This window comes from Stegastes partitus, unplaced genomic scaffold (genome assembly GCF_000690725.1).
Source record: "Stegastes partitus isolate 25-593 unplaced genomic scaffold, Stegastes_partitus-1.0.2 Scaffold2943, whole genome shotgun sequence".
Taxonomy (NCBI): domain Eukaryota; kingdom Metazoa; phylum Chordata; class Actinopteri; family Pomacentridae; genus Stegastes; species Stegastes partitus.
Genome location: NW_007580674.1, coordinates 6,930 through 25,924, shown reverse-complemented (window position 1 = coordinate 25,924; position 18,995 = coordinate 6,930). Strand labels below are relative to the sequence as shown.

General features: G+C 49.0%; 1 protein-coding gene across 2 annotated transcripts; it reads left to right on the top strand.

The window, feature by feature from the left end:
* The first annotated feature begins 585 nt into the window (after window positions 1-585).
* scarb2a (scavenger receptor class B, member 2a) lies at window positions 586-17,808 on the top strand. 2 transcript variants are annotated; one of them, XM_008306108.1, is made up of 13 exons: window positions 586-1,013; window positions 4,996-5,153; window positions 5,297-5,444; window positions 5,757-5,951; window positions 6,541-6,632; window positions 7,442-7,561; window positions 7,862-8,040; window positions 10,532-10,650; window positions 11,461-11,534; window positions 11,654-11,705; window positions 11,795-11,947; window positions 13,444-13,491; window positions 13,817-17,808. In XM_008306108.1, exons 1-13 carry the CDS (start codon window positions 891-893, stop codon window positions 13,946-13,948), a joined length of 1,593 nt encoding a protein of 530 aa, XP_008304330.1. In that variant the 5' UTR covers window positions 586-890; the 3' UTR covers window positions 13,949-17,808. The 2 variants fall into 2 exon arrangements, with proteins under 2 accessions (XP_008304330.1, XP_008304331.1); XM_008306109.1 differs by lacking the exon at window positions 13,444-13,491.
* Window positions 17,809-18,995: the final 1,187 nt, after the last annotated feature.

Sequence of the window (18,995 nt, the reverse complement as noted above, 5' to 3'; positions counted from 1 at the left end):
CTTATTTAAGGAGTCACGATGAGGCGAGGTGGCGGCTTCCCTATAAAGGCACCGGGTCCCTGCAGGCGGCGCATTCCTGCGCGTGGCGGCTCAGTTCTGGAGGAGTTCTGGTGGTGATAATAAAAAGAACCGTGAACGGTCCCCAAACACCAGCTCCGTTAGAGCAGGTCTGCAGGTGAAGCACGAGCACCGGTGTGCACGCGGATGAGCGCGCTGCTGCTAATTCATTCATAAACTCGTGTGTGTGTCCAACATGCCGCTGAGGTGCAGCTCAGCTCACACGAACCTCTGTGGATCCGCCCGGACCCGGATGCACCGTAGAAGTGCAGAAACATGTGAAACCCCGACCCGGTCCATTAGAGTGTACATTTATGTACATGCATGTGTTAAAGGTGACATCAGAACAGCACCACCACGGCCTCTCTGTCCGAACACACCCACCGCCCATGCAGACCCAAACGGCGCGTTCCGCCCGAACGGCCTCGTTAATGCGTAGAGGGGGGAGGGGTGAGGGGGAGGAGGAGGGGTGAGGGGGGGTGAGGGGGGGAGCTACGTCCCGATGTGCTGAGAGCCGCCGTTTCATTTCTCCTCCGCCTCCGAGCAGCTCGGTCCCTCCTCTCTGGGCTCCAGGTCCAAACATCACCGAGTGTTCCGTTGTTTTCCTTTTATTACTATTTAAACCAAAGACGTGCCAGCAGCAGTCAGACCCACCGGGACCGGGACCGGGACCGAGACCGACCTGAGGAGACAAGTTTAAAGCCCAGCTGCTGCTCCGGAGGACGGAGGTTCGTCGCTCCTCCACCTTCAGTTAAACAGGTTTTTTGGAAGTTATCATTGACTTCAGTGAAGTTCGTGCTCGGCCCAGAGGACAGCCCAACACGCCCGGCACCATGACTCGGAGATCCTGTGCCATTTACGCCACCGGGATCGTGTGCGCTCACCTCCTGATCGTGGGGATCGCCCTGGTCGTGGCTCAAGTCTTCCAAACAATGATCCACAGCCGGCTGAAGAAGGTGAGTTCGGACACCCGAACACATGACACCGGTTCACATTTGTTCCGTTTGTCCCACTGGACGGATTCGGAGCGTGTCTCCTCCGCAGTGGCCAATCATGCGCATTCAGCAGCAGCATCGCTGATAACACGCGGGGTCACGAGATCAGCCGGTGTGTGTCCGTCCGTGCATCGGAACCGTTTAGCGGTGAACGTGTTGTGCTACATTGTGGACCTCCAGCTCTGCGGGAGACCCGGTCCTTCACCGACCCGCGGCTGTGCGGCGTCCACGTCCCGCTACGTGGTCGCGAGCTTCGGCTTGTAGCTTTCTGTTGTTCATAAAGTCCTCAGCACGCTGGTTTTGGACCGGGACACACGCCCGGCTGTGGGTAGAAACCCCCGTGACTCCCACAGATGAGGGGAAACCACGGCGGATCCGTCGTGACCTCACCGTTCGCTTTGGTGCGTTTTTCTCGCCATGTGACGAACCGTAGCGCTCGGTTCGGATCGTCTGTGTGCTGCCACCAGTCATCACAGGCTTCACTGGACCGAACTGAACAACGGGCAGGAGAGGTTCGGCCCGCAGCCCGGTGAGCGCAGCGAGGCTCTGACAGCGTGTCCGCAGCTCTGCGCATGACCCGCTGACATAGTTCTGTTGATGCAGGGCTCGGTTTGCTGCTCTGCTGCTAGTAGTAGTAGAAATGTGGGGTAGGGGGAGGTGAGCAGGTCTGAAGGAATGGGGGAAGGGAGAGTGGGTGAGTGGGGGTCCTCCACCAGACAGACCAGCAGTACCTGACCCAGTCAGGTCCTGAACATGCTGCTCGTTGCTCCACATGCAGCGTTCTGAGTCCTCCACTCAGTCAAAGCCTGATGTGGCCTTTCTGTGGAGCTTCATCTCTGGTCGGCTGTTTGTAGAAAACACAGCATGTGTTTATGAGCCCCGGATGGACCGAACCAGAACTGTGCAAATGTAAAATCTAAAACTGGGCACAAACCGCTGCTGCCTCGTCAGTGTGCTGTGACCCGGTGGCCTGGAGGGATTCTGGACTGTGAATGTGAGCTTGTTGTTGTAGTTTTGGGTCAGTGGTGGAGCTGCGGCCCGGTGGGTTCGGAGGAGGGGTTTGGTTGGCAGCTGACACCGTCCTGCAGACCCACTGGCTGCTCTCAGCCCTTTAAAATGCTTCACATTCCTCCTGCTGACATGAATCACTGTCGGATGCTCCGTTTATCAGCGCTGTAAGAAAAACATCAGCCTTTTTTTGTTGTTGTTGTAAAGTTCTGTTAAAAAGAAGGAAAACGGGCCGAGCAGAAGAAGCTGTTTTGCTCACAAACAGCTGCAGTTAAATTTAGGTCTGGGTCTCATTTTCCTTCCATTTGGTATCCGGCAGCATCCCAGGGGACCCAAATTAAGAGAGTTAGTCAGAGTTCATCAACAGGGGACCTGGTTCTGATGTGGCCGGCGATTACATGACATGACAGCATAGCTAATCCTCTTTGGCCACAGGCTTCCCATTGAATTAGGCTGGCCGGGGGACACGCTGAACCCACTCCAACAACAAAAAAATCCTCCTAATCTGACTCTGAAGGTGGCTTTCTGTAATCATGGTGTAGTTTGGGACGAGCCAGCTACCTCCAGGACACGGGTTCTGTCTTGGGTGTGGACAGAAGCGGCGTTAAAGTCATGTGAGGAATCCGACGACTTCTCGGTCCCTCAGGGCACGACTTCTGCCTGCGAGCAATCTCCCTAATTCCTGGCTGTTGTTCCAGCCTCGGCCTATCCCCAGACGTTGGGCTCGGATGACGAAAGTGAAAAAGAAAAACAGCCTCTCCTGCCACTCCTCTCAGCCTGTTTGGCAGAGTTCTCGCTGTAGCGTAGCCCGGCCTTCCAGAACAAGGTCACGCTCGGAGCTGCAAAGTCTTCAGCACAGCAGGCACTTCTGGAAACTGGCAAATAATTCCCTTGTTTTTAATTTAGTTTCTGTGTTTTTGTGCTTTGAACTCGAGCAGGCTCTCGTCACACCACACCGAAGCCTCAGGCCCGGTTCACTTCAGCTTCACTTTAGCAACTTGTGAAAGGAAAGCAGTGACAGACTTCTCTCCACTTTGTCCCACAGCTGTTCTGTTTGTTTGTGGTGGATCAAGGTTCTGTGAGATAAATGACGTTGGTGTATAACTTTGATGGAGGCCTTCTGGACAGACCTTTTGTTCAAGGTTGGCAAACAGAGATTCATGCAGGTCGCTGCAGGGTGGAGGCCAGACGAGACACATCCCTGCTCGGAAAGGCACAGAGGTTGCATTTTGTTGTAAAAGGGGCCAAACTGAGTGGTTTCTGCTGGTTTTTGTTTAAATAGAGCACTGGCTTGACGGTCACACCCTTCCCCTGCATTATCCGGCTTCATTTGGGGTCTTAATTAAGAAGCAGAAGCGTCGAGACTCGAGAGAATCCAGCGTCTTAAATACCTCGAGTTCCCTTTTTCTTTTTTTTGAGCCGCTCTCCTCTGATTCTGCACAAGTAGTTCTGCTGCCGTGACGCCAAACTTGAACTTGATTATTCAGTCTTTTCACAGGACGTCGACGGTCTCGTGGGCTGAATCCCAGATGAGGCCAGTGCATGATCAGTAATTCTGGTTTATTGGAAATGAAAATCAATGCAAAGGATCCTCGGCTGCCCAGAGGAGCTCCTGTGTGGTGATCCGTCCGGCAGAAAGCCACGAGCGTTTGATAGACGTCAGGATGTTCTGGTTGATATCGAGCATCTTCAGCAGTTGCACTAAACAGGACACATGATTCCATCGTATGAGGAGCGATTTTCACGGTTTTTGGACTTTCAGAGCCTGAATGATTAATTAATGATGAAAGTATCACAGGTTGAGCTACAGAGGTGAGGCAGGCCTTGTCACAACTTGGAGTGTGGCTTTAAAGCTGGCAGGGTTTTCATCGGCAGTCTGTCTGTAGTGTTTGCTTGCTGTGGCAGTGTGGTCTGTGGATGTAAAATGTGGAACCACTTTTCTCCTGAGCTGGAGTGTTTTTCAATCTCAGCTTTTTTTCTTATTTTGTTGACTCCTGGTCGATGCGGTGCTGACCCCTCTGATGCGGGTTCATTAAGAGGAGACGGTGCAACAAAACGCGGAAAGCGATCCCGTGGAGCGTTACGCGTTTGAATGCTGGAAGTCGTAACGCAAACAGGAACTGCCCGCCACGCCTTAAGCTATATTTTCTCAGCAGTAAGTGGCTGCCAGCGACCGCGGAGGACAATGTATGGCCTCTGGAGTGCACCGCTGTGTACTCGGGGGACGCAGGGTGTTCAGGAACTCCGCCGTGAAAAGGGCACAAGAGGAAGCGGGTCGGCTTCTTTCCCAGGTTTAAAAATACATTGAAAGAGCTTTCCCCGGTCGACGAGCACCTTCAGTCGATGCACTGGGAGCTGTTCTTTTAGCTTTCTGTTGCAGCTACGCTACGGTTTCTCGTGTTCAGACATGCGGCCGCTGAGCTTGTGTCACACTGACTGACTGCTGGCCTTGGTTCTCCTCCACACGATCACAACCCAAACATCTGTCCGGGTTTCAGCGTATTCTGGACGCTCAGCTTCACCTGACGTCCTGCGTGCAGTCCGGTGGTGAAGTGGTGCCGCTGCGTTGTCGTCACTGCTGAACGTGTTCTGCTGAGTTGTGTGGGCCGACTGGGAGCCCACTCACATTCCTGCCTCGACTTGCTGAAGTCAGAGCAGTTTTCTGCAGAGATCTGCTGATGTCTGTCAGCGCTGAGGCACTTTTCTCGGCTTCCCTGCTGTGTTTCGGGGTCTTGGCCCGACACCGACCCGGCTCCTCGCTGATACAGTGCCGTGTGTGCTCTCAGATGGCACTCATTCAGAAAAGTGAAGAGCTTTCAAAGTGCACCAAATATATATACAGCAGAGGAACCAGAGAGCTCAGTCAGACTTGTCATACTTTGGGAATTTCATTCCTTGTTGCTGTTTCTCAATCTGAACATCTTTTTATTGGCAGGAAATTACTCTGACGGAGAAGAGCCAAGTGTTTGAGTCATGGAAGAATCCGCCTCCACCTGTTTATATGGAGTATTACTTCTTCAACGTCACCAATCCAGAGGTGTTCCTGGCAGGCGGGAAGGCAGCTGTCAAACAGATCGGACCTTACACTTACAGGTACGTTGGACTCAAACATGAGAAGTGATGGAAAAGGGAAGTATTTGTTGGTAATAGCGCTGTTTATGGGAAACCATGTGGGATCGTGATTTTATTTGAAATGAAAACAAAGATGTGTGTCCTGACTGTTCCGTCCTCTGCAGGGAATACAGGCCGCGGGAAAACGTCACCTTCCTGGAGAACGGCACCAAGATTTACGCCCTGAACCCAAAAACGTTTGTCTTTGTGCCGGAGAAGTCGGCCGGCGACCCCGAGGTGGACATCATCAGGACGGTCAACATCCCATATGTGGTGAGACAGAGTGTCTGTACAGGATGGAGAGTTATTACGACTGGCAGCGCCGCTCAGTCCCTCACATCTGACTGCTATGTCTGTTTTTATTTCCTCGTGTGCTGTTGTTCCGCTCACACACTCGGAGCCATTGTCCCTCAGCTTGTGTTGTGACATTTTGGTGTCTCTGACGTGGACGCTCGGTGCGCTTCAGGCCAAGACAAACAGTCCAGTGGAAACGAATGCAGTGTTTTAGCACAGAAAGGACATGAAGTATTCCAAACACAGCGGCAGCTTTCTCACCCTCCAGCCTTTCCTCTCTTTCTCCTCCAGGCGGTTATGAACGAGCTGAGCTCCTACTCCATCCTCGTGAGGACCTTTGTCTCCATGTACATGAACGGCATTGGCGTGGAGCTGTTCATGACCCGCACCGTCCACGAGATCCTCTGGGGCTTCAAAGACCCCGTCCTCACAAAGCTGCACTCCCTGAAGCCCGACGTGGACGAGTACTTCGGGCTGATGTGGAAGGTGAGCGAGTGGCGCTGGGTGTTACTGTGGTGCAGAACCACGGGACGCTCTGACCCGCTGGATGTCAGACAGAAGGAAGTGTGGCGCAGCAGAAGTGAGACTGGCTGCGTGCTGATGGAAGACGCTGATGCTTCCTGTTTATATAGCAACGTCTGCAGCGGCCACAACACCAGCCGCTTTAGGCGTAGCGTTCAGGGTAACGTCAGATCAGTTGATCAAAAGGAACTTCACTGTTGTCAGGTTTTCTTGTGAGCCACACATAGAGTGGAACGCTTCTATAAAACTACAAAACAAACAATTTAAAGAAAGTAGAAAACAGCATTTAAACTACTGAGACATTCAGATGGATCTGGTTCTCTAGATCATATCTAACAGATTAGTGGACAGTCCAAAAGTTTTGGCCTTAAACATGAAGACCAGCCTCTACAACATCAGCAGCTGGTGTGAAAACGTCCACCTTCAGTCATGTGCTCTGCTCATAGCCAGCACAGGGCGGCGTTTTCTGTGCCTTTGTCGAAGCACATGAACATGTTTCTGACAGTCGCTTCCTCCGTCCTCCTTAGTCTGAACCTCGTCTTGTTTTCCACAGAAAAACGGCACACATGAAGGGGAGTTTGTTTTCCACACCGGCGAGGAGAACTACTTGGACTATGGCAAGATCGACACGTGGAATGGCCTGAGGTGAGGACTCCTGCTGCACGCCGTCAGCTGTCTGACAGAAAAGCAGTTTTTTCCTGTTTGCTTGAATGAGAGAGCCTCGGCTCCCTGGCTTTGGATAGAGCAGGACTGCAAAATGAACGTTAGGACGTCAGGACTGAACACAACAGCGTAGAAATGCTCCAGTACAAACGCTGTGCACCAGACTGGACCGGTTGTTTGGGAATGACGTTCCTGCAGCTGGTGGAGGCTGAGACTGTTCTTAACTGCTTTCATATGTAGTTTAATCCTGCAGTTTCCAACCTGCTGTCTGCTCCTCAGAGCTCACTGGATGCATGTGAGCGGTACATGAACAGGTGTAAATATGTTGGAGATGTGTGTAGTGTTTTTCTTTTCGGAGTATTAATCTTTATAATAATCGTATGAATGTAGGATTTGAAGCTGGTCTTTGTCAGACACAAGCCTGAACTGAGGCTCTGCAGCTCTGGGCCTGCTGCAGATGCACTGTGGGTAAACTAACGGACATTTGTACCGTTTTCTGACATTTCACAGACAAGTCAATTAATCGTTTTATTGAGGAAGCATTGAGCAGATTTATGGACTGAAAGTAATCCTCATTCGCTGCCCTGTTGCGACCGTGTCGTAAACATGAAATCAGGGGTTTGATCTTTAGCAGTTTTAGTGTTTACATCAGAAGGGAACTGATGCATTCAGGCTTAACGAGATGAGCAGCGATTCAGCTGAACGGCAGAGCAGGAAGTGCAGCGCTGGAGTAAAGGTTGAGCTTCCAGCACATGCAGCCCTAACAGCACCTGTTTGCTCCTGACCACCAGGGAGATGTCGTGGTGGTCGTCCAATCAGAGCAACATGATCAACGGGACGGACGGCGCCGTCTTCCACCCGCTCATCAACAGGAACGAGCTGCTCTACATCTTCGCTGCTGATCTCTGCCGGTAGGACATGTTCTCACATGGCCATAAATTTGTTTACAGTCAAAGCGTCCCGGGCGGCGAGGCGAGAACGGCGGCGTCCGGTGAGGTTTATGTTAGGAAACGCCGGCTGAGTCATGCTCTCCAACTCCACTGATAAGAACATGAGTGATTGCAGTGTACGATAAGGCCGGCGTTGGAGCCAAAACACGTCACTCTGTGCATGAAGCCTGTTTTTAGGCCTGACAGCCGTCTCCTTCCTCCTGATGGCTCTTCATTCAGACTTCCTGCAGCCTTACAGCAGCTCTGCCTGTCCTCCCTCAGGTCTATTCATCTGGCCTACGTGGAGGACGTGGAGGTGAAGGGGATCCAGGCGTACCGCTTCGCCCCCCCGAGCGACGTCCTCATGAACCCCAAAGACAACCCCACCAACGCCGGCTTCTGTGTGCCGGCCGGGGACTGCCTCGGCACCGGGGTGCTCAAAGTCAGCGTTTGTCGAGAAGGTAGGCGCCCCGGCACGAGTCTTCTAACAGCACCGCCACTTTGCAGATCCTGCTCATGGATCCGGTACTTTAACAGGAGTCTGATCGGTAGTTTTTATTCTTTAAAGGGGAAACTAAACAAGAACAGAACACAGATAGCTCTGTTTCCTCATACATGCTGTTCATAATACTGATGATCAGAGCTTCACTAAACTGTCCAGCATCAGGACTGAAGCCATCAGCAGGTATCAGGTGAATGTCAGGACGCTGCGCTGAGAAAACCAGCTTCACTTCTGACTGTAAAATCAATGCAGGACTTTTATAGTTTAGTGAAAATACAGTTAAAGTTCTTCTTCTAGCACGAACGTCAACATTGAATCAGAGGAACCGTGAAAGTCAGTTTGTCTGTCGCCCTGAAAGCTGCTGCTCTGAGCTCCGAGAGGGAAGCTGAGATCATAACATTCACACTGAACGTTTAGCCGCCGCAGGTCCAACACCTGGTCAGTGAAGACTAGCTTTTAATCAGTAGCCTGTGTTTGTGTGGTTTAGTTGGTTCCCGGTTACCTACCGGCTCAGCAGTCCAACATCTGTCCAGGTGTGAGATGAACATTTCCTGAAGGTTTCCACAGACTGATCGTGTTTCTGCTCTGATGCACAGACAGACACTTTCTGTCGTGAAGGTTAATCGTACTCTATGATGTTGGGCACCTGTTGGTGCTGCACAGGTGAGCGACAGCTGCTCAGACACCAACACACCTGGAGTTCTGTCCGTTAGAACTCTGACAGACAGAACTCCGCTGTGGAGCCAAAGTGCATCGTGCAGCCCGTCGCTCTTCTTACTTTCTGAAGCACCGTTAGCAGAACCGTTAACGAGCTTATGAATCCAGTTTGATACCAGGGCTCGGTACCGTCCCTGCCCACCTCCTCTGGTGATCAGAGCCTGACCCAGTTACCCACCACCTCCTCTCCAACCAGCCCCATGACCCAGTTCCCCCTCTTCCTGGCCCTAAAGCGTCCTGCCGGTCAGCCACCGCGGCCCGGCTGGGCTCTGACGGCTTTTATCAACAGCGGCTCAATGATTAACGGCGCTGCTGTGTGTGGAGGTGGTTCAGGTGTTCTACGGTCGGTCGCTGAGTGGAGGAGGATCGCTCTGATAAGGGATCTCCACCGGCTCTGACACATGGAGACGTTTAGTGTCTGTGAATGATACGGTGCCGTCGCCGCGGCTTGTTGAAGTTCCCGTGCTGCTGTTCTCGCCGCTACGTTCCAGCTGCGGTGAAACAACCAACACCCAGAACTTCACAAACGGCTGTCTGCTGTTTGAACTCACCGTAATCAAACCTGATTGGCTGACAGCATCACTTCCTCTGATTCATATGAGGCCAACGCACCTCATGGGCGACACGATGTGATGCCTGGCTGGCAGCCAATCAGCATCGAGCCCTGTGGTCACGTGAGAAGTGGTGTCATTCTGAAATGAGCTGCGTCTGAGGGTTTTAAAAATAGCTTTTACCACAAAGGAAAATTATGAAAATCATCTTGATGTCTCCACATCTGCTGTCACGGCTCGAACACAAAAACAGCTCAAAAAAAAAAAATATCCGGGCTTGTAATGTCTTGTTTTGTGTGAGTTTCAGCAGCAGTACTTTTGTATTCAGTATGTTTAAATCTGATTAGTAATAATCCACAAAGAACTAAACTGATTCAGGTTTTAGTGTTTTCTGTTAAAACAGCATTTGGACTTTATTGTTGTAGATGCAGCTAAAGATGTGCTGTTAAACATTAAACCTGTGATTTTTATCATGTAGGTGCTTCTCATGCACTAAGAAACCAGATTTTAATGATCAAATAGCGGTTTCAGGTCTACTTCTGGTCCCTCTGAGCGCCGATGAGCTGCTTTGTGGTGAAGCGGTTTGAAGACGTCACCTTCTGGCTCTGAGCTCCTGTTGGCAGAATTTATTCTCAGTTTGCGGCGTGTCGTGGACTCAGCAGTTAATCGATTAGCTGTGATAGAAAGTCTTTGCTGAAGAGCTCATTAGTTTCTGGTCATGTTGATGTTTATGATGAATTAGATTGAGTCTTTAATTAGCAGCTGTGCAGCGACTTCTGGGTTTTGTTGTTTGAATATAATCTGTTAACAAGCTGCAGGTAATGAACAAGTTTGCTTTTTAGTTAATTTTTTTATGTATCCTACGTTTTCCTTTTTTATTTCTGGAGCGCCGACATGACTTCACTGAGGGACTGATTCTTATTTGCCTTTTAAAAGGTTTAAGGTTTCGTAGCCAGAGGAAACCTTTTCCTGTCTTTACTGCATCGACTAATAAAACCTGAAACGCACATTCTTTGGACAATCAGCTGCACTTTATCAATGACAGATAGGTCCATATCTCTCCTCGGTGTCGTGTCTTATCTCACGTTTCCTCTCTAATCTCTTCCTGAACCTTGTCGCTCAAACGCTCGGTCATCTCGGGACGCAAACGTGACTCGGTCTGTTTGACTTGTTTCCTTCAAGGCGCTCCCATCGTGGTGTCCTTCCCACACTTCTACCAGGCCGACCCGGCTTACATCAACGCCGTGGACGGGCTCAACCCCAACAAGGAGGAGCACGAGACGTACCTGGACCTGCAGCCGGTATGACGAACGCTCTGCATCAGCACACAGGACAACAGCTGCTTTTAGATAGCAGCCGGTTTGTCTGCATTTTATTTCTTTATTAGGCTACGTTTGTAGAGCTCATAAAGTCGACTGCTGCTGAGCGCTCAAAATGACACAGAACGCATTTAAAATGGTAGAAAAGAGAAAAAACAAACGTATTCAGGAGTAAAAATAGAAAAATCAAGAATTATGACGTACTTTAGTCATCAGTCCAACATTAAACGAATTAAAACTGGTGCTTCTCTGTCCGTGTTCTGGACTTTGAAGTTCTCATTAGAGTCTTTCTATGATTTTTACAAACAATAAAAAACAGAAGGTAGATGTTAAGTGTGTGTGCATATGTGAACATATATACCAACAGATTAAAGAAGGAAAAAGAAAAACACAGACGACCAAAAACAGTCACACGTCACATATAAACACGGATATGTTTCTATGCAGTTAATCAAACGTTCATGTAACATAGTGCAGAACTAACGATGAATTCAGAGGTACGACTGTTTATGGAGCAGTTCAGGATGTGTGATGCCGACGCTCTTAGACGTTTAATCGGTGTGTAAACACACTCATGCATCGTACGTCTTCACTCACATCTACGGCGAAACAACAAAGACGGAAACTGTCGCTTCCTAATCTTCTGATCATCATCCCGGTTACAGAGGGTTTGTTTCTTAAACCAGCTCAAGCTTCTCTAGATGTAAATGAAATCATGCAGCTAGACGTTGGTGCTTGGACTTTTCATGAGAGTAAAATAAAGAAACGTCTTCGTTGTTTAATGTCCTGCAGACCACGGGGGTTCCCATTCGGGCCTGCAAGAGAGCGCAGCTCAATATCATCATGAAGAGGGTCACAGGCTTCCCGTAAGTCCAGCTTTGTTGAACTCTAACCCACTTCGCTGTTGCCACATTCGTGTCCCGGCCACATGTTGAGCCAGATGTCCTCCCTGACCTCCCCGACTCCTCTTTTTTCTGCCCCTCAGCAAAACCAAGCACATCAACGAGACCATTTTCCCCATCATGTTCGTCAATGAGGTGAGGCTCTCTCCCCTTTTTAACACACTCCTGTTGCAATAACCGAACGTGAACCCCCGAATCAACGCTGGCGTCTTTCCTGTCCCCAGACGGCGACTATCGACGATGACTCAGCAGCACAGATGAGGACGCTGCTCCTCATCGTGACTCTGGTGTCCAACTTCCCCCTTCTCATCGTGGGAATGGGCATCATCCTGCTGCTGGTGCTCGTCGTCTTGTTCTGCCGAAACCGCCAGAAGAAGGTAGGCGCCGCCGCCGCCGCTGCTGTGGACTAAACCGTAGACAAATAATCCACGCAGTCACTTTGGTGTGTGCTAGCCACTGACATTAGCTCACAGTGCAGAGGTGGTAGACTGTAGTCACAGTACATGCCAGAGGGTTCATGTGTTGACTGGGTTTTTGCATGTTTTAACAGTTTCCTGCATCCACTTCACTGAGCAGCTGCAGGTTTAACCCAAAGCTACGCGCATGTTCACTAACACTGTGCAGCAAAGCCAGCATGAGCAGTTTCCCACAATTCTGGATCAAGTGGTGTTTTTTTCTCGCTGAATGTTTTCTAACAGTCGATGCATCTTTGATGAATTCAGGAATAAGAAGTGTGTTAGTTTCCTGTTTCCTGTCGGCGAGCTGGTCGAGCTGCAGGTCGCTGAACTGGAATAACCTGAGAGCGATGTGCAGCACATGTCCCCTCTTATCTCCACAAGCGCAGGATTGTGTGTTTGAACCCTGACCTCAGCGCTCTCAGATTATTGTAGTTCAGTTGCTCAGCGAGCAGAGGGAGGATGTGAAAGGAGGAGCTAGATGCTCGGGGAAAGTTCTACCTCGTTTTGCTGAGAGTTGAATGAGGAGATCGATGCCAGTCTGGTGTCTTTATGCTGAATGTGAAACCAAGAGACAGTTAGCTTAGCAGAAAGACTGGAACCAGACGCTGGCCTGGCTCTGCCCAGCAGAACCCGCCTACCAGCACTTTCTAGTTTGGCTTTTGTACGGATTCACCTCGTGTCTGTGGAGTGTGACGCGGTCGTCATCCTGTTCTTTTATTACTTATAAATCTTTAAAAATCCCAGAATCAACATGCAGAACTGTTGCCCAGGTGCCCACAGGTGTTACCTGTACAGGACAAATAACACCTAAAGATGTTTGACTGCTTCATCATTTCCGTACAGATCACCGTCGCTGAGTCACTGACGGCTTCTCACTTGTCCTGAGACGTGACCAGAGAAGAACTTTTAGTGTTTTACAGAATCTTATTGTTTAAATGAGACATGCAGATTAAAGGAATTTAACTTAAATGCCACCGTTTGAGGCTTTGCTTTAGAAACTCACAGACGGTTACTTCAGGAGCCGTTGGAAAGTTCGAAATCTAACAATTATTTCAGATTTTACAGTTTCTGTCTCTATGGTACCTTTAGAGCAGCTTTTTCCTGGTTAGGACCCAGAACCATCAGTGAGCTCTGTAGGCGCTTTGGCCGGAGCTAGGCTAGCTGCTAGCTCCTGTGTCCAGGCTGGATGCTAAGCTAGGCTAACCAGCGGCTGACTTCAGCAGCAGTGGCGTCGATCTCCTCGTCTAATTCTCCAAAGAAAGCTTCCCAAACATACATAGAGAGAAGTTTAGACCGTTAGCTTAGCATTGAGAGAATGTGACAGTCGTGCTTAATTGCAATGTGAAGAAGTGTTGTATTAACCATGTTCTAATTTTAATTTTCTGTAACCCCCCTTTTTTCCTTTTCTGTTTTAGAATGAAGTAAAACGTATTGATTTTACTGAAGCTTTTCATTCTTTTGCTGTAAGTCTTCAGTTTTGCCTTGTTTTCTATTCTCCTTTTTAATTTGTTATCCATCATCTCTTATTTGTTATCATTTTAATTATCTCTATGGGACGTCATGTTCTGTTTGAGTTCTCGCCTCACAGTGTAATTGGGTCCTTTTTAAGTTTCCTGTGGTGGTTTTTGTGGTAACTGGTGCATATTTGGATTGTTAGTGGTTTACTGTGAACATTTCAGTCAGAACATTTATCCCATTTCAGTGTTGAGCATTAAACAGTGTTGGGACACGTTTCCACTTCTGTGGTTCACGCTGACGTCCTCTTTCCTCCTCGCTCTTCCCGCCCAGACGGCGAAAGAAGACACGGCCTACACTCAGGTCAGCGACAAAACAGACGAGCCGTCGGAAACGCCGGCCAACCAGCCGATGAGGAACGGCTCCTACATCGCCATGTCTCCGGTGGAGGCGCAGAAGTGTTGATCGAGGACCCCCGTCTCCGAGCGTGGAGCTCAGGAAGGGGGCCGAGGAGCAGCACAGGGGTGTTACATTACCGCGGGGGGGAGTTCACGCTGGGCTCATTTTCACTTAATTGGGGGGGTTGGGGAAAGCGGTGGGACACAAACCCCAGCAACTGTTTAGCCAACAAAGACATTGCTCCTCTGCCGAGCCCTCTTATGACTGTCTGTCCTCCTCCTCTCTAGCTGCTGAGCATGGCCCTCACTGCCTGCAGTACTGCAACACAACCCACCCCCACACTCTAACCCTCATTTCCGTCCTGGTCGGGCCCGAACACGGAGGGACTCTTTACGGCGGCCTCGGCCAGGACAAGCCTTTTTTCCGTAGTATTCTTGTGAGGGGAACACGGTAGCGTAGGCGTCGCTGCTGCACACGGATGCATGATCTTCAGAGCAGACTCCAAACTAACCAGAGAGCATCCTGGTGAACAGCGGCGGGCGTTTCGGTCGTGTTCCGGCTCTTTGCTCTCCATGGTGAGGAGACAGCCGGTAGATTAGAACAGCCCCTGTAGACGTTAGGACTGAGCTCTGGGCTCAGCGGGTCGGACGCTTTTGTTAACAAAACTTTTGTAAAAGAAAGGAGAAAAAAAACAGACTGAGCCAAACTATTTATAGCATTTTGCCTTTTTTCCTGAGATGAACTCGCGCACATGAACACATCATCACACTTCCAGTAACGGTTAGTAAACGTGTGCACCTTTTATCTCACACTCAGCGTCCTGTTCTCAGGTCGCTGTTTGTCCCAGTGACACCTGAAGTACTCGTGAATTTGATGCCCTCCTCCTCCTGAACTGGCCCTTTGGTTTTCTGTCTAAAACACTAGTTAACATTACAAACTTCTCTGTAGGTGAGCGGACGACTCGTTAGCTGTGAAATCGTTCGACAAGTTGCACCTTTTAGGCTTCATCACGAAACAAAAAGGAAGATTTAAAAACAAAAAAAAAAAACACCCGCAGAACTTACAAGGGAGACTTGAACCTGCTTTCTGCCTTAAATGGTTCAGTGTTCATGCATTGGTCAGACAAGCTGGAGCTCTCTGGCTGTACATACGTAAAGGGGAACTGTTGAGATACCTCCGACCAAATCCAGCAAGCAGTCCTGCTCCATGTGCTGAAGACACTAGCTGTGCTCTGGTGTCGCCGCTCCGTCACGTCTACACTGTTACGTATTAGAGAAAGCACAACTTGGATTGCTAAAACCAGTCCTCACACAAGGCTACCAGGTGTTCTTTTTGTGTCCTGTATTATATATCAAACATTTACAGCTGATCTGTCAAAGACACTGTCGAGTGCCGTGGCCTCTGAACCCCAGCGGGAGCCCCGTCGGCCTCCCGCCGCTGTGCAGTCATTCGGTTTGCCAAGGAGCTGTAGGCATTCAGGCGAACTCAGCACACAGCACTTGAATCACTGTTTGTCTTACGTTGTGTTGAAGCTCTCTGTCCGCCACATTTGTCTCATCAAAGCCCGCCGGTGGTGGGAAGTGAATTTAAGGCCATAATACTGTCGACGTGGAACCTTCCCTGCACTTTGCCTGGAACTTGTGCCCTGTGTACTTTCATTGTTGTTGTTTTTGTTGTTACTGTTTGTTTCGATGCAGGTGGTCCATGTGTTCATGACATTTCAGCGCTTTGTCCTGCCTCGTGTTGCTTGTGAGGGATGCTGCTGCGATGGGACAGCAGACATCCTGCCTCTGTGTTCGTTGCTTTTCAGCACATGGAGTGTCTTCTTTTGATATACTTTTGTATTTGTTATTGCTGCTACAAAATGCCATAGCCGGTGGACTTGTGTTTGTATTCACCACAGCGTGCTCGGTTCCAGGTTGGCCCACGGAGGCTTTTTGTGTTGCCGACCCTCTGACACCTGAGCACAAGATACGAGCCCGACGCCTGCTGCCATTCGTTGGACTTTGCGGTTACAGTTTTTTGTAAAGATATCACTCTCATTCCTTTATTAGCGGGCGACCTGAGCATATCACGCGTGTCGTTGGGGTTTTTTATTCTTGGGGTTCGTAGACTTGACCGTTCGCTGAAGGTGCCCAAACGGGGGCGAGCCGCTTCGGCACCATCCAGACCCGGTGCCACAAGTCTGACTGTGGGTTTAGAAACACTGTGGTGGAGAGTCCTTGAACGCATCGGTTTGGAAAAGATGCTTATTTGCTTTGTTGGTGGAATGTCAGACGCCACTCTGTCCGCTGAGGCCTAGCTTCACCCAAAGCCTGGAAACGAGGAGGCGGCTCACCTGGCTCACCTGGCTCATTAAACAGTCACTCCAGCAGCACCTCTACGGTTCAGGACATTTCACGTAACATCTTGGTTGTTTTTACTCTGTACAAAAACCAAAGAGCTCAATTCAGGCTCTGACAGTTACTGCACTGACAGATAACTGGCAAACATTTCAGTTTCTGCACATTTCAAAAGGCGGCAGGATTCCTCCGCATCAACGCTCCCGGCCTGTGTGCTAAGCTAAGCTAACTGTCTGGACAGAAGCCAAGTGGTCTCCATATTCCTTTAGCCACAAAGCAAATAGCTCCAACAATGTTGAACTCTTCCTCCGAAGCAAAATCAATTCACTAAAGGCCTTTTGATTCCACCGAACGCCCGTGACCAGCGCCTTGTGCAAACTCACAGTTCATCGTTATTCACCTTTTTAAATATCTCCACTCGACCCTTCCTCGTGAGCGTCGTGTGTGTGTGTGTGTGTGTTGCTGTTCAAACACCTGAGCCATCACTCCTGTCCGCTCTCTACTACGCTGACCTTTGAGTCCCATCCTTCAAGCCCATTGGCTCGTCCCTGCTCGACCAAAGATAACCGCGTAGATCTGCCCCCCGGCGCCGTGTTTGCTCTGCGATAGCGGCCGCGCCACAGGAACCACCGCCTACCTTTTTCTTTTCCAAACGACATGGTGCCACCGCTTACATGAAGTATTAGCAGCAGTGTTGTGTGAGTGTGTTTGTGCCTTTCACGTCGAGGCGAAAACACCAAGAAGAAAAATGAGACGTTGGATGGTATTGCTTTTTCTTTCCTTTTTTTGTCACCCAGTGCAAAGCAAACAAAAGTAATCAATGCTCTTTGTGAGCAGAAGAAATCTCAGTATTATGTAAGACAAAGCAATACAGAGGTGTGTAAAATAAGCTGTGGATGTTTTATAAGGGGCCACGCGATATTTATGTTGTTGTTCTCCCTGATTTCTTGTTTAGGAGTATTTTCCTTTTTCTCCTGTGGACTGATTTAGTCGTTTATTCTGTAATATTCAGCACATTTCATCGTCTATCATTTCAATTTTTTTCACACTGAAACTACAAAAGATGGACCAGTATGTCACACTGGGAACAAGTCCTGTACAGAGTCTGTCAGAGTGATGGTGAGTGGTTTAGGTTTTGGGTGTTTGTGTTCAATGAGAATTTGTGTTTGTGGAGCAAAGCAGCGTTTTTCTGTGGAACTGGAGTGATTTACTGGAAGGCTGACGATCTTGACTGAGTAAAGCGTATGTAGATGAATGAAGCCCTCCTTCAGGGATGAGCACTAGTGCCATACCATCCTTTGTGTCATTATTATTATTACTATTATTTTTCTTTGACTTGCTCTCGGTAACAACACGTCTGCCCCATTTCAACACCCTGAGGTCACTAACAGATGTTTCCTTATGAGATGTACTAATTTGTTTTGCTGCTGAAAATGACAATCTTCTTTGTCATGTTAGGTGCAAAATGATTTCAAAGTAATATTCATTTTTAGTTTTGATAATTTACACTGCACAGATGTTTCTACAGTGCTTTTGTAAACATTTCTAGTGTATTTGCAAAAAAATAAAAGTGCAAAGTTCACACGACTGTCTGACGTCTTTCCTCCATCGTTCTGCCTTCAGACTAAAATATGAAACCATTCGTGGCAACAAAACAGCAAACGAAGGGAAGCTGTGGAGTCGTTAAACTCCTCATTCAGCTCAGTTCAGTTTTATTTATGAAGCACCAATTCACAGCGCTTCAGAGTTTTAAGAGAACAGTAAGACTGGCAGCAGAACCAGAACCCGGGTCGGGGGAGGTGGACGTCTGCCTGGTTTGGGTGAAGGGGAGACAGAACACACACCTGAGAGGTTGGTGAGGCCGGTAGCTTTAGGTCAGGAATGTTTAGCTCTGCAGCCTCATGTCGCTGTGGAGGATAAAAACCGACCGTGTCAGAAAACACACAGTGACAGCGTTGGTTAAATGTATGGAGAGCAGAGGAAAGGTGCCCAGTGCATCATGGGAAGTCCCACAGCAGCACAGGCCTGGAGCAGCAGTTTAACAGACAGTCACATGTCATACAAAAAACATTTATAAAAACACATCATTAAAAGAGGAAACAGGGAAGTTCGTCAGCTTCTCCAGAGAGGTGGTTTCATCCTAATGACCATTTGAGCCATAAAGCGGTTGTCAGCTCTTACTTTAATGGTGCTGCACAACAATTTAAAATGATTTAACAAATTATAGACGTGCACGGTACAAGAAAACCGTCTAGAACAATGTACAAGGTTAACTAACACACAAGCTAAAAGCACGAGAAGCTAACCAGTTAGAGCCAGATGGTTCGTTATCCTGAATTTAGCTCATTGGGGTTAATTACTTTGATGATGCTTGTAAAGAGTTTCAGGTTGTCGATGCATGACACTGAAAGCAGATCCTCCAAACTTGGCAAAGACTTGAGGTGGAAACAGTCTGGAGCATCAGTCAGTGTCGAGGCGAAGCAAGATGGCAGCTTCTCAGCGAGGGCCTTACAGGTAGCAGGTACACGTCCATCACGCCTTTGGATGAACAACCTTTTCATATAAGATGCAAACATGCTGGTTAAACATTTAACAATATTATCAATAAAGAATTAAAACTGTAAAGAACCCAGAGCTGAACCCAGTGGAACACCGTCAGTACAGAACCGTGCAACAAACACAAGAGTTCTGTCACGATCAGTCAAACACCTCAGAGCGGTTCAGAGAAACCGCAGCATGGATTTTATATGTGGGGCACTAAAAATGTCTTT